The sequence below is a fragment of the Psittacula echo genome, assembly GCF_963264785.1.
Source record: "Psittacula echo genome assembly, chromosome: 2".
NCBI lineage: Eukaryota > Metazoa > Chordata > Aves > Psittaciformes > Psittacidae > Psittacula > Psittacula echo.
Genome location: NC_137737.1, coordinates 106,398,270 through 106,412,826, shown reverse-complemented (window position 1 = coordinate 106,412,826; position 14,557 = coordinate 106,398,270). Strand labels below are relative to the sequence as shown.

Sequence of the window (14,557 nt, the reverse complement as noted above, 5' to 3'; positions counted from 1 at the left end):
GGAACCTGGTGTGTCATTTTATCAATTATCCATGTATTACGTGGACATTAAAAAAGTTATAGAGATGCAGTGATAAGTCTCATTATCAAACTTAAAATCGAGATGACACTGTGTTTTCCAAGGGTCTGAACTGCAGATGGCAGAAATGCAACTGGCAATTATATTGCACGGCAGCACTGCGTTGCTCCCAAGGCAACCTGCTTGTCGTGTGGTTATGCTCTGCAAAGAACCTCTGTGAAGGAAAGCCTGAAGCAACCTCCTCAGGAGTAATGCGTGAGTTCAGTGACTTAAATACACTCTTGTTGCCTCTGAATTGCAATGGAGACTGCAGGGCTCACCCCAACACCCAACCACATCCTAGAGCCTGCTCCTTCCTGGGACCCCTACAGCAGCCTTATCTAAGCACATACAGGTGTGCAGGTTTGGCACAAGCGCAGAGTGGTACATCATAGTAGACCATGTTACTTATTGCTGGTGATACCAGAGAAGTGCTTTCATGATCTGGATTAGCTTAAAGGTGTATGGTTTGGCTTGAAGAAAGGAGACAAGAAGGAGCAAGCCACCAGGCAGACTGCATGGTCTGACCTCCTTCTGGCAATTTTAGTCGATCTTCACAAGAACTACTCTAGCTGTTGCATCCCATTTCTTTAAAGTCACCTGCATTGTCTTCATGCTGCCCTGCAGTTTGCATGCCCTGGAGCCCATACTCATGGCCTGCAGCTGACACTGTTATTGTAAAAGCATGATTCTCTCTTTGGCAGAGAATTAAGGTACCACTTACTATAATTATTTCTTCACCTCTAATCATAAATCATATTTTTATTCTACACCTGTGATACAGTAGCACAGATACAATGTACTAAGTGCCTTTTCTAAGTCTGTTCAAGCTGTTACTATGCCCAAGTTTTTGGACTTCCTTTTTATTAAAAACCAAAACAAAACAATACAAAAAAAACCCAACCAAAACCAAAACAAAACCAAGTTAATAAACAGTCTGGTTTAGGAATCATCTGAGATAAACTATTTGATTCAACTACACCAGCAGAAGTATAGAAATAGACTCTCTCACTCTCCCTCTAATATCACACTGGTTTAGTACAATTGCCTCCATATTGTGTAAGCCTGTGTATTCAGTCTAGATGGAACATATCACAACATGACTGAGTTCCTGTTTTTAAGCTTACCCTAAAGGACTTCTCCATCCCCATATCCTCCCCTTCCCCCACAAAAAAAGTCTTTAGCTTTTATCTTCATAAATGAGATAATTACCTACCTGCTTCTAGGAGCAGAATACACATAGGTGTCTGTAGAAATGTACATATTTCTATAAATAGACATTTTCTATATGTCTATATTTTCTTTATTTCTATAAATAATTATTTCGATAAAATAATCAAAATAACGAAATATTCTTCAGATAGACCTAGCTGCAACTACAAAAGCTGGAAAAGAAATTTAACTGCTACTTGGTTTATCACCAAAGGAACTGCAAGCCCTTAATGCAATATAAATGACTATAGTTCTAACCTGCAGTCAATACTAAACTGTGTTAAGGTAACCATTTATTGAATTTCCAATTTCGCAGGAAAGTGAAAAACTCCACAGTTGTTCTGAAAGTGTTGGCATGTGAGAAGTGGATTTCCCTGCTTTTTCTGCCACAGAATAGATACAAAAAGTTTCCACATAAACAATTCCCATGTCATTCAACTTAAGCTGTACAGAAATGGGACTGCCTGGCAAGAGTATGTTCTGCAAGGTCATCTTGCGTGAGATACATGTGGTGCTGACAGGGAGCTCAGGCAGGTCTACAGAAAACCAAAGGAGAACACTGCTCCATATGTGGATAGGAGGTGCACATGGAGGGAGGGCTGCAGACTGTGAGCCAGGATAGGAAAAGAAAACTGGGTAACTTCAGGGGAAGACCATGCTCCATCAACTGATTGAGTGTGAGAAAATTACAGTGAACATTTTGGTAGTTGTGACATTAATGAGATAGAAGCATTTTGGAATTTAAGCAATAATCTAAAATGTATATGACAACTGAATCGCTGAAAAGAAAAACGCTATATTAACCCTAAGTCTTGGAGATCTTAATGAAAATTTTTATCACTGGTAGATCTCAAGTGGGGTGAAGCTTAGGTTAAAGACCCACAGAGTATTAGATGAATTCGTCAGGGATGTATCATCTGAAACAACTTTCAGTGTGCTTGCAGTGTTTGATAGGGATGAATGACATACACTTTGCATCGTAAAATCTCATGTGGGAAAGAGTCATTTGTTACAGAAAAAAAGGATCAGCTATTTACTGGAAGCACACAGGGACAGAGGCATTTAGCGATCCAGAGGAAATGAAAAATAAATTAATAAAGACAAGCATAGTTCTGAAGCAGGATAACAGGAAGGCAACTCATGAAATCCTGTATACAATAGATATTGTACTGAGAGGGCCAAAGATTATTTCACTTCCCAATGTACCTATCGCACCTGAGCAAACACCAAGTGATTTCAGCACAAGACTCACTTGGCCAGTATGGAAATAGAGTTTCATATTTTCACTTCAGAAAGCTGTCAGGCATGTAAGCCAAATGCAAAAGAGAGGGGAACTCACAGGCAGAGTTCAGTGGTTTGGCCTGGGATGATTAAACACTTTTTTTAGGGGAAAAGAAATAGGAAGAGCTGGGTTACGACTACAAGGCACAATTCAGTACAAACTCCGAATGAGCTAGTGCGGGTATGTGAAACAGCGCAGCACCCATATGGAGTAATTCCTGGACCAAGAAATGTACACACAGTACAATTATCTGTCTTGTTAAGGACAATAAATAGCCCAGCCATGGTTCTGTGGTTATCTGCTCATACTGAAGTGGCTTGGTACTTCTGCAGTACCACCCTGACGAGCCACAGATTACTGGGATGAACAGGAGAATGGTACATCCAGTATAAAAGAGGATCCAAAAATACTTGTCATCTTTCATCTTGCAGAAAAATGTTTAAATAAATGTTTTCTTTCTCACAAAATATCACAGAAATAAATGCTAGAGAGGGAAACAGTATATTGAAGCAAAAGAGCAGAACTATAAGGGTTATAATGCAGTTACGAATACGTGTACAATCTAAATTAGACATTTTTTAACCACCAGAGAAGCAAAATTACAGAACAGGGCCCTATCAGGAGCAATGGATGAAGAAAAATTGCCCTGTTTTCAAGATGGTGCTTTCTACCTTCCAGAGGGAATTGTGTGATACCGCTGCCTGCAGTAGCAGCAGACTGAATTCTGTGACCCAGGAGATTCTTTTTTGTACTGTGTTCAGATCTACAAAGGCAAAATAATATTCCAGGGTTTTCATCACCTGGTTAACACCTCTTTATCTCATAATCTGGAATTGGGGGCTGTTTGAAGAGCAAACCAGTAACACCACTGCAAAGCTGCCACAAGAAGAATTTCGTCATGTCATGTATCTAACCAAAACAGGACAGGTGCACGTCAAAGTTCCATGCTGAACAGGCTAGCAGCATTTGGTAATACAGAAGGTATGGCATTATGTATTTTTATGTAGCCGAGGCACTGCTGTAGTATAATTATATATTTGTGTTAAGACTTATCCAAAGACATGTGCATCAAACCAAGAAGCTAACGTAACTTGTAAACTTTTGACCCTTGTTAAGATGAGATGCATTAGAATTGTTACTGTGGGAGGCAGCTGGGTACGGTCTGGCAAACTTCACCATTACAAACATCACAAGGGAAGCGATAAGAGAGCCTCACCTACTGTTTTTAAGCCACAAAAATAAGGTTATTAAATCCTACTTACACCATGTTCAAAGCACACTAAAATCAACTGGGTTTGCACATACTCCAGAGGTCAAAACCAAATATATATTTATAATCAACCTGAAAAGGTAAGCCAATTTAAACAGGTGACAATGAGAAGAAAAAAGAAAAAGAATAAAAGAGGTGTCATCAGGAAGCTAAAAGAAGCCAGTAAGTTATAACCCTCTCTAAGATGTTCCTTTTCCCTCTTTATCACAAAGAGTATTTTCCACAATAGCCATCATTTGCTGTCTCTGAAGAGAAGCAAACACTGAAGAAGTTCTATATGGGAAGAAGATTTCAGAGAAATTAGGACCAAAAGGCCCCACATCAGTGAGAGCTAATCAAGTCAGGTGAATGTTTGATGCTGGTAAAACAAAACAATAAATCAGGAAAAATATACCCATCACAGGCCTTATGAAAAATGGGCACCATTGTAAAAAGCTCAAAGGGTATCTCTGCATCTGAAGGCAAGAAAAATGGCAAGTTGCTAGCAAATACAAGGACTGGGATGTCAGGCTCTTCTTGGAGCTGTGCTCTAAACTGAACTAATTATCCATATCATACATGACATCCAGATAATTGATACCCTAGTAGAATTTTCCAATCCAACAATCTCTGAATCTAATAGTGATTGTCATAATCCCACCATTTAAATCAACCACAAGACTTTGCCTGAAAATGCTGAGGCATTGATATTCCCTGTAGCTCAGGTGACTACTGCAGAACTATAGCTAGCTCAGATAAAAATAATGAAAATGACAAAAGAAATGGAAAAAAAGAACAGGGATTGCTTATCTTTAAAAGGACATATATACAAGATAATACATTTGAGTTCCTTTATACCATCTCACTGTGTTTTATAACATGTAATACAAGGGACCTTTCATAAAATTAAAAAGTGTTAAATTTAAAGTAAAATCAGAGAGCACTTATTAAATTGTGGAAGTCCTTGCTTCATGACGCTACCAAAGCCAAGAAATTAATGAGATTTTAAAAGGGTCTGGATAATTATATGTTTAACAAGATTATCCAGAGTAGCTGTAATTAAAAACAATATTTTTTGGAAAGGATTTGAAACCACATGTTTAAAATTAAAGCCATTCTCTCACTAGGAGAGATCAGCATAAATTGTAATGTTAGTATGGAGAAAAAGGTATCCCCTTACTTGCTTACTGCCCTTATCCAGCAGGTAGCAAATACTTTCAGGATGAGGATACTGGTCTCAGTGGGCAATTTCTAGACTAGGAAGTCCTTGGACAAGGCGTGGCATATTTGTAGCTTTCAGAGCCTATCCATTCTGTCCTGTATGTATTGCAGTCACACTTGGAGACCTGGGCCATAAGAGAGCTTTTGATGTACTATGCGCCCATTATAGGCGCAGGACAAATAGCCAGGTTACTGTTTAGAAAGTCACTGTTTAGCAAGACAAAGGCAACTGAGCATTTTTAACTGCTCCTACCTGCCAAGGGACACAGAAGACCAGAGACAGATGAAGTAATGGACTGGAGGACACAAACCAAGTTTGAGGCCAAAGTGAGAGCCACACTGTCGTTTGATTGATTGTTTGTTTTTTCTTTCTTTTTCTTTTTTTGATGCCAAACAAATCCCTGCCTTCTGCAGAAAAAAGAAAGGTGGAGGATCTGGGATCAAGCTTGCCTCAGATTATGGGACAACACAGAAACAGTGGTCCCATTTGCTTTCTAGAAGAGCATGGATAAGAAACAAGCTTGGATGGACAACATAGTAAGTGCCATGGAAGGCAGTTGTATTGAAGACTACAACTGTATATTCTGATAAAGATCAATACCTCTTCTAAAGTTTAAGTTGTGCAATCTCAGAAGGTTTTCCCTCCCCACCACTGTCACTTACAATATTAGGCAATTCATCCATAGTCAAAGAAAAAGCTACCTCCTTTCTGATACCTATCAGACTGTATATATACTGCATCTGCATTTTGGCATATAAACCACCACCTGCACCAAATCAAAAATGTCATACTTTCAACTGCAGCTGGGAGTCAACTATTTTTCTTATTTTCTTCCACCTTTTACACCTTGTGACTGGCATTGTGCTTTTCAGTATTTGCAGTCCGGGCCTGTCTCCAGCTGAATTCACCTGCTTTAAATTTTCTGAGCCCTAATAAAAAAGGCCTGCAGACACGTTTGCTCCAAGTGTGCAACCATTTAGGGGTGGTAATGAGTTGGACTGCAGCCTGGTATCTGGCAGACCTTCCTACTTCATGACTCACTGTTAATTAAAACCACACTCTTTGCTTATTCCTGGGATAGCATTACTTACAAATAATTGAGGGTCTCTCACTGCCTTATAGCTTCTTCCCCCCAGTTTTGTTCTGTAGAATATACTTTTCTGATGGAGATCTGTTTCCCTTAAAGTTGGATGTAGAATAATGGTGAAGGACACCAGCTTTTGGATGAATTCTTGTTGTCCTTAATTTGGATTCTGATATTTTCTCTTATTTTGAATTGCATCTCAATCCATGAGCAATCTGATCCATTGTACTCTACAGCTGGTTTCTGGAGGTGATTGCCATGACAAAGTACAGCACATAATTGAGCATCACATACTGCCACTCAACTTCAGGCATTTTTTCAGCATGCCCATATAAAAACTGAAATGTGATGGATTCACATAGAGCTCTGAAAAGGTCACTTTTAGAATTATTCATTATTTAACAGGTTTTCTTCATAAATTTTGGAAGGAGTAGACAGATTAACCTTTCTTTTTTAATTAAGCCTGTTCCCATACTATTTCACTCTCGCCTGAAGCAAAGAGGTCTGAGAATCGCTAAATGTAAATAATTTCATGAGAAAAGGTAAAGCTGCAAGACAAACTCCAAGACAAACTCTCTGCTTTTGCCTGGAAGTCACAATGCTGATTTCTTGATTTATAGAGCTATCTGTGGCTAGACATCTGGCAATCTGAAGTCACCTCTCTTATGGCTCTGTTGAGCCAGCTTGAATCAGTTGATGCGTTCTTAACAAAATCTCATACCATGAATCCGTGATGCCTGGTAGCAGGAACTCTCAGAAAAAGCCCTTCAGCTCTGGAACTGGCTTCGAGGCTGGTCTAACAAATGCAGGACTATTTCCCTTGGAGGCACAGTACCAACCTCAACACTTCTCCTGAAGCATTTGTTTGTAGGGCAGTTACTGCTGCAGCTCATTATGTGTTTTTTAATTCAATGGAGTTAACAGCATTAGTAGAGAGCTGCATCAACATGCAGACACAGGCATCAGCCAGCTAGTGCAGAATTCAAAGAACTGATCACTTACTTAGTTTTCCCTTTTCCAGTGTGCTTTACCAAGGAAGAATTGAGAGTTATCATGTGAAACTCACACAGTTTGGACTCATTTTAGATCATGCCAATATTCTCCCAAATTCAGACACTCAGCTACATGCTCTGCATATGCATTAGGTTCCTTACAGGCAGTCCTGCCAAATACATATTCCTAGCAGATTCGGCTGCTTCTGCAAGCCTCTTCCTAACTAGCAGAAATGATTCCAGGATGTTATGTGCAGACACCTAGAAAGAGAAAGCTGACATTTGGAAAAATGTGTTTAATAGGTATTTAATTTTCCACTCTCCATTTCACTCCATCTTTAAAAATCAAGCAGGTTATTCTGATGAAGATTCACCATTTCAGCTGTGAAGATCAGAATTCCTTATAGCACTGGGGATCACCTCACATGACAGAAACTATTTTTTTTTTTCAATAATTTTTTTTTTTTTAAATTAAAAAAAAAAAAAAGCCCGTGACACAGTTTTGGGTGTCACTAACTCTAAACATAGCTGCTGTGTTCACATCACTGTGTATGTGTTCACATACATACAGTTAACAGAACATAAATAATGTTTGCTGGGTTTTGATGTGAAGAACTGAAATGTATTTACACAGATTTCTATTTGCCTAGTTCAATATTTCCTTGCAGTCAAAGGTTTTCTCCTTCTCCCCCACACTCTTCCTTTGTGGAATATTATGGCCCATGTAGTTGCACTGGTGGACTGCCTTGAGATAGCTAGTCTAGAACCAACCCAATATAAAGCTCTGTGCTATGTAATCAGTGTTAGCTTATTTTTTCCCTTTGCATTCCAGGCAAATGACTATTGCACCCTGCCTGGAAGCCAGCACCCATCTTCTCCATGGGACTTGAGCCCCCTTCAGACCCAGGCTCCAGGCTCAGGCTCACCTTTGAACCATACAAAAGGTGAGTATCTGAACATCATCACCTAAATTCAGGGGAACTTAAGAATGCACTTTGGTTTTTTCTTTGGAGCTTCTGCCATCAGATTACTCCTGTTTTATGCACGTGCATGCTTTCTTTCCAGGAGATCAAGGGCTTAAAAAAATCTGTTAGAGCCCGCTTTGGCAAAATGCAACTCTTTTGAGAGACCGGCTGAACACAAAGCATGCTAACTAGCCACACTTCTTAATCCTTCAGATGCCTCCCCTTATGTGTACAGACCCAGACTGTAGCCTGCGCTAAATCCATTTTGCACAGCTCCAACAATAAACATATCTGAAGCTGATAAAACCAGCTTCCAGGAGACGCAGCAAAACCTTGTGTATGCTCATCAGACTTAGGCCTACATATCCTCCAATGTGTAGTTAAATCTGGAATCTTCAGGCAAATCTCAGCTGCCAGGAGAGCCTTCAAGAATTGCAATGGCAACTGAGGATAAAGCACAGTCCTGATACTGATCTCTCACTTGCTAAAAACTTAAAAAGCTTCTGGCAATACCACAATCCAGACAACATGGCAACATGCAGAGAGGCTTCCCCCCCACCCCCCAGTGACACCAAAATGGGCAGCTGATCCCCCTAAATACTCTATTTACTTCAAAGTGCAATTTCTATTTAAATAAATTGCAACTGTGTCCCCTAAAAATGGAGTTTTGAGAGTAAAGGAAGAAACATTCCACCCATATAAAAGAAGACAGAAAATGAGACCCAAGGCACGCTAGACAGTCTGATAAAAAACATGTTAAGATTAGTAGGAGGAATTTCTATGCACCCTGGGCTTAATTCCCTCTGCAGCTTTTTATATTATAAAATTGTTTCTCTCTTTTTGTGGATTTTTCTGCATTCAGTATCTCTTCTATAATTCTTCCCACTAGTAAAATACACAGCAAACACATCAACACTTCCATCTAATTCATTCCCAAAAATGATCCTCAGTATTATGCAGGATGACCACAGTTTGGTATAACTCCTTCCATGAACATAATACACAATTTCTCTTCCCTTCTCCTAAGAGTCTTTCTGATAACCACTCAGATGCTGCTGTTATTTTTGGATAACAACTTTGGAAATATGGGTGCTATACAAGAAACTGAGCAATGTATGTAGCAAAATAACCTCAGACTCAACCAACAGCTCTAGTGAAGAAACAACTTGTGATCAACTGTCATGATCATTTCTTAAGTCAAAGCGATTTGAAAAATTCAGTAGCATATCTACTACTTTTCATATTCTGCTTTGTTTTCTCAAAATAGTAACAACTGTAGCTTTTCCACTTTAAAAACCAATTGGTTAAGTTTCCTGAAAGTAAGTTCACTTAACACACCCAGTCCATGTAAAACCATTTCAGAACGCATCTCAGACAGGAATGCCAAAGCTCACTTTTAGCGAAAAGCCATGCAGATAGAAATGTGTATTTGATACCATTTCCTCATTTTCAAATTGCATGTTGCACTGTGCTGCATCCTCCGTTACTGGCTTCTGAAACATGTTGCGACAGATGAGCCATATTGCCAGACTAGCAATGGACATCCCAATATCTGGTACAAATATTCTGATCACGTTGCCGGCATCTGCTCCTTTCACACTGTATGGGATGAAAAAAACACACACAAAACCGAAATGTTTGTTATTTCTAATGACATTTTCAACTGGAACAGAAAGTTAGCTTATGGCAAAGAAAAAACAACTAAAACACAGTAATAAGAAAATTTCACAACATGAGAAATATGAAGATGATCAAGGAACTCTAGGCAGGCAGATATTTTTGCTCTCCAGAAATACAGAATAAGTCATTATTCACTCGGGGCTAGCGTACACATATTTTAGTGACACTTAGCATTTTGAATAACCCAATTCTGAATCCATTTTGTGGACAGCAACACAGGAAGGGCCTTCGAATTCAACAAGAAAGATTTCAGCTGAGTTCCTAGAAGATCCATGTGTATAAATCACAATCCCTTTACAGGCATCCTTTGCAAAGACATCTCCACCAAGGTGGTCAAGCAAAGTGAAGACAGCATTCATGTCACCCCTAAGTATGCCCTAATCATTCCTGGCACACAGAGGAATAAGCAAAAAGCCTGTAGTATTTTAATATGGTTTATTATGTTAACTGTTAATATGTTTTATTCAACCAGACCTTTTAAATACCTTTTTGGGTATTTAAGACTCATATTTAAGTACAAATATTCAAATACTAATTAAAGTGCTAGGTCCCCACCAAGAAAACATTTCTCCTCCTCTGAAAGATTTGCAAGGCTGGATGATTTTTATGCAGAAAAAAACCCTGCACTGCTTTATTGTGCAGATTTAATTGTTTAGGCTGGGAAATATGACTTCATGGGTTTGGATGTGGTGTCTGAATTTGATTCACTGTTAAAACGGAGAGCTTGGATTCAGATCTAGTGGCACAATGAACAATTTATTAAGCTGCTACATAGACTTACTGAACTTGTAACTATTAATGAGAGTATATAACATTAATTATTTGAAAGTGCACAGCATATACCTGCTAATCTTCACATTAACACATTTTAAATATGCAGCTCAGATTTTAATTTTACTTTAATTTTATTTACATTTTTTATAGGGCTTTATGTCCATAATCAGTTCTCAGAACAGGTGAGGCATCTGTATGTAGGCACAGATGAGTATGCTAGACCAGCTCTTCATAGCATAAACTGGTAGAAAACCTTGATAGGTTGTTTTATAGATGCAGAAGAAAAGATCACCTCTGGCTTTTCCTTATCGTAACACTAGTAGTTTCGAAGCCTAAAAAAAAGCTATTTATGAAGGACTTACCTGCAATTGCTGTGATTAACTACAGATTGAGAGTATCTAAAGTCTCTTATGTGATTACCATACAACCACTGTCAGGAATCTTGTTGGCCTGCTCATTTGTCCAAGATCAAATCCTACATTTACATCATTGCTGCTGAGCCAGATTTTCCACTACTGTATAACTTGCAAAGTAACACATGCCCAAAGTGGGAACAAGGTAAGTGACCACGGCAGAGGGTTAGAAGTAGATGATCTTTAAGATCTCTTCCATTCCATCTCTCCCAAATAATTCTGTGACTCTGTCTGCTAGCTTTAATGTTTGTTTCAACAGGTACAAATGAGCGCATCACAGGAAGCAGTGAGCAATATGCAGCTGTGTGAAATACTGCCCTGTAGTACGGTTATGAAATGAACCCAGAAGTACAGCTGAATTGGTTCAAAACATGAGAGGGAAAATTAAATCTCTAGTTCTTCTTGTTCCCATGCTCAGAGACAGACAGAGAATAAAACAAGGTGCTGCCTAAGGAAAGCAACTTAAGCTTTGATATTGCAGCTTCTTGTAAAAGAAAGACATTGCAATCATGCAACCAGATAACTTTCTCCTCTGATGCTCTTTACTGTTACAGATTAACCCTGAATGGTCACTCACTATACAGCAGCTGAGTAGCTTGAAAATGTTTTTCTAATGGCTTCAAGTTGTATTGAAGCAAAGAAAAAAAAAACCTCATTGAAAGGCTTGCAAAAGAGTTAGACAGCAAAGTCCCTGCTGGAATTCTTGCATGTTTCTTGTGCTGTGGCTTCAAACAAAGCATGGTGTAGAGTCAACTGCTGTGACAGCAAAGCCGATCTGTTTAACTTTATAGAAAACACAGGCTTGACATGTGTCAGTTCAGTTTGCAGTATTGCAGCCCATACTGTCACTGAAGATTAGCTAGTCAAGGCACTGAGTCTGCACTTAATCCTTTAGCAGAAAGCAGTGAAAAGCACATGTTTAACGAACCTAACTCCTAACAAGATTTCACAATAACAAATTAGTTTCACTCGTCCTGATCATTATGCTGAAACCTGCCTTTTAAAGCAGTTTTACTAAATAAGTGGCAACAAAATCTGAATTCTTGATTCCGAAAGTATTACTCAGGCATTTTTTAGAAAGTGTTCTGAAAAAAACCCTGAATCCAGTATTAGTTAGTGTAAAAGCAGTATACATTTGCTAGGCTCATACTGAAAAATGGATCAGATTACTTCTATGCAATATTCTGTGAGTGCGCTTTTTCTATACACAGTTATGGAATCGCACCTAAAATTAATTTTGCATGACTTCTGAACTTAAAGCACAAGTCTTTCAGATCCAACCACTCACACACAAACAATTTCAGAGGTTGTAGCCTTCAAATACCAGTGCTTCTTAGTTGCACCAGCTTCTCCTTCCTCACACTGTACTCCTGTGGAGCCACGCTGGGTCTTCCTTCACATATCCCACTCCCCAGCACAAGCAGAGACCCCTGTGGGAGCACTGCCTCTATTACGGCTCATATTTCTTTCCAAACCAAATTCTTCTGATCTTTCAAAATAAATAATTTAGCATGTTGTTGTGAAAGATGTGATGTACAGTTCAGGCTAGCAATAGAAACCACAGAGCAGGGAAAAATTCTGCACATGAATAGTTTATCCACCAAAACCAGACATAAATGTATGCTGTCCCTGTCTCCCCATGAAAAGGAAAACAAATTGACCTCAGTGTGATAATTAAAAAGGAAACAAAAGATCAGTTGAAAATAGGAAATGTATATTCTTCTGCAAAGCAGAATAATAAACTGCTTCATTTGACCCCAAGCAACTTGCTCCTCAGTTTCTCACAGCAACAGCTAAAACAAAAATCAGTTATTTCCGCTTGTTATCTCTGGCAGTACAAAAAAGAATGGTAAATACTGCAACCATTCCACAAACATTTCACACTTTATTTGCGCATTCACACATGGTCGTATTTTGCATTTGATAACAGTCTGTGCATTGTGCTCTTTGCTCCAAAGGAGGCTCTCTAACGACAAAGTTAAAACAGGAAACCTATTCAGGAGATCTCTGAAAGAAACAGCTTTTTTTAATCCCTGCAAGAATCACTGCCCAGTGAACTGGTCATCGCCCTTGATCCACTAGTGCAGCATCATTTATTCACCTAAACTAAGTAATATACCTACACGGCAAATTTAATTGTAATATGTATCTCTTATTGAAGCCTATAATAACTCAGCCAGAAACGTTCTGAAATATAATTACAGTGAACGGCAGCTTTAGAATGCTTTTCATCCTCTTCCGTTCTTTCTTACAAGATAAGGAAGAAAACAGGACAACCCACCACCTCCTCCTTTCTAGAATAACCACTTCTAACCAATTAGAATTATTCATCTTTTATTGAATGCACAAAGTTTTAGTGAACACTGAAGTGTTAATACTGCCTTACCTGGCCTGATTTCATTTCTTTATAATGGCAGACACATTACTTTCCTCCTTATTTCAGGCTTACAGAATAAAACCAGAAAAGCAGCAGAGCTATTAGTATTCAAATGACTTTAACAGAAAAAAAGAAAGTAAAATATATAGTAACACATCTGTAAAGCAATATGGATAATAATATATAAAATGTTCCACATATAGGATGAAAAACAGTGGTCTTTGAACTGTAAGTATGTAATACTCTGTTGCAAACGAAAACTGGGAAAAAAATACAGCCAGTCTTTCTTAAACAGAAGCCAAATTAATTCAGCATCAGCAAAAGATCACAATGTTAAGTTTATGTTAAATGATAAATCAGACAATGCCTCCAGATTGAAAATCCTGATTTTATATTGAATACTGGGTAAACAAAGTACTTCAAACTTTAATTTTTATCATAGTTTCAAAAATTTCTCATATGCCTTATTCATTGCATACAATACCATCTTCTCTCCTCTCAGGAGTTTTCTATAGCACCTGTTTACTTTCTAATTAATTGATTTAATGAAACTGCAATTTCTAAAGTTTACTAAATTACTAAAGTTTACAGGTGATAAACTAAGGAAGAGGTGCATAGATGCTAATACTTTGCTCTCATCTAGTTTGGTCTATGTGAAACATTTGATATTTCCAAGTCAATCTATTATTTCTGAGTGATTTCTGTATCACTGTAGATATTTACAGCACAGTTCCCACGGGCTTCATCAACAACTGTAGTCACTTGTATTGGAGACAAATCAGACCAAAGAATCATAAGCATGAGCCCCCAGAAATGTGGACTGGCAGTATAACACAGGTGCTATGTGGTACTGTGAATGATTCCTTCATTCATCACTAGTATCCTCTCTATGATCCAAAAAGAGCGGAAACTTTGAGGGTACTAAAGGGCAGAAACCAAACTGCCTTAGAGATGTGCTTGCTGATCCTTACTGTTGGGTCTTGAGGATGGCTGCTGAGCACTGTTAGGTCTGCCTTTAGTCTTTCCTTACCTCAAGCTCACTCACAAATGGAAAATAAATTACGTTGTCAAAAATAAAATACAAACTTAGTAATATTAATATCAGTATCTACAGCACTGTGCATGATCTTAATCTTACTTAATCTTGCACTGCTTTAATGTGACTGTCCTATCAGTTTATGCAGACCATGCCACATGTTTTACTCCAAATACCTGAAGTTGCACTTTGAGAGAATTTTGGTCATGCAAAG

The 14,557-nt window shown here is 38.5% G+C and overlaps 1 protein-coding gene across 1 annotated transcript in view; it reads right to left on the bottom strand.

Moving 5' to 3' along the window:
- Positions 1 to 14,557, bottom strand: part of PIEZO2 (piezo type mechanosensitive ion channel component 2) — a gene marked incomplete at its 5' end in the record, with an annotated part of 302,973 nt that overhangs the window by 126,124 nt on the left and 162,292 nt on the right. Inside the window, one exon of the mRNA XM_080609696.1 lies at positions 9,500 to 9,662. Within this exon, the coding sequence (XP_080465822.1) occupies positions 9,500 to 9,662 (163 nt within the window). The remainder of the gene's footprint in view (positions 1 to 9,499; positions 9,663 to 14,557) is intronic.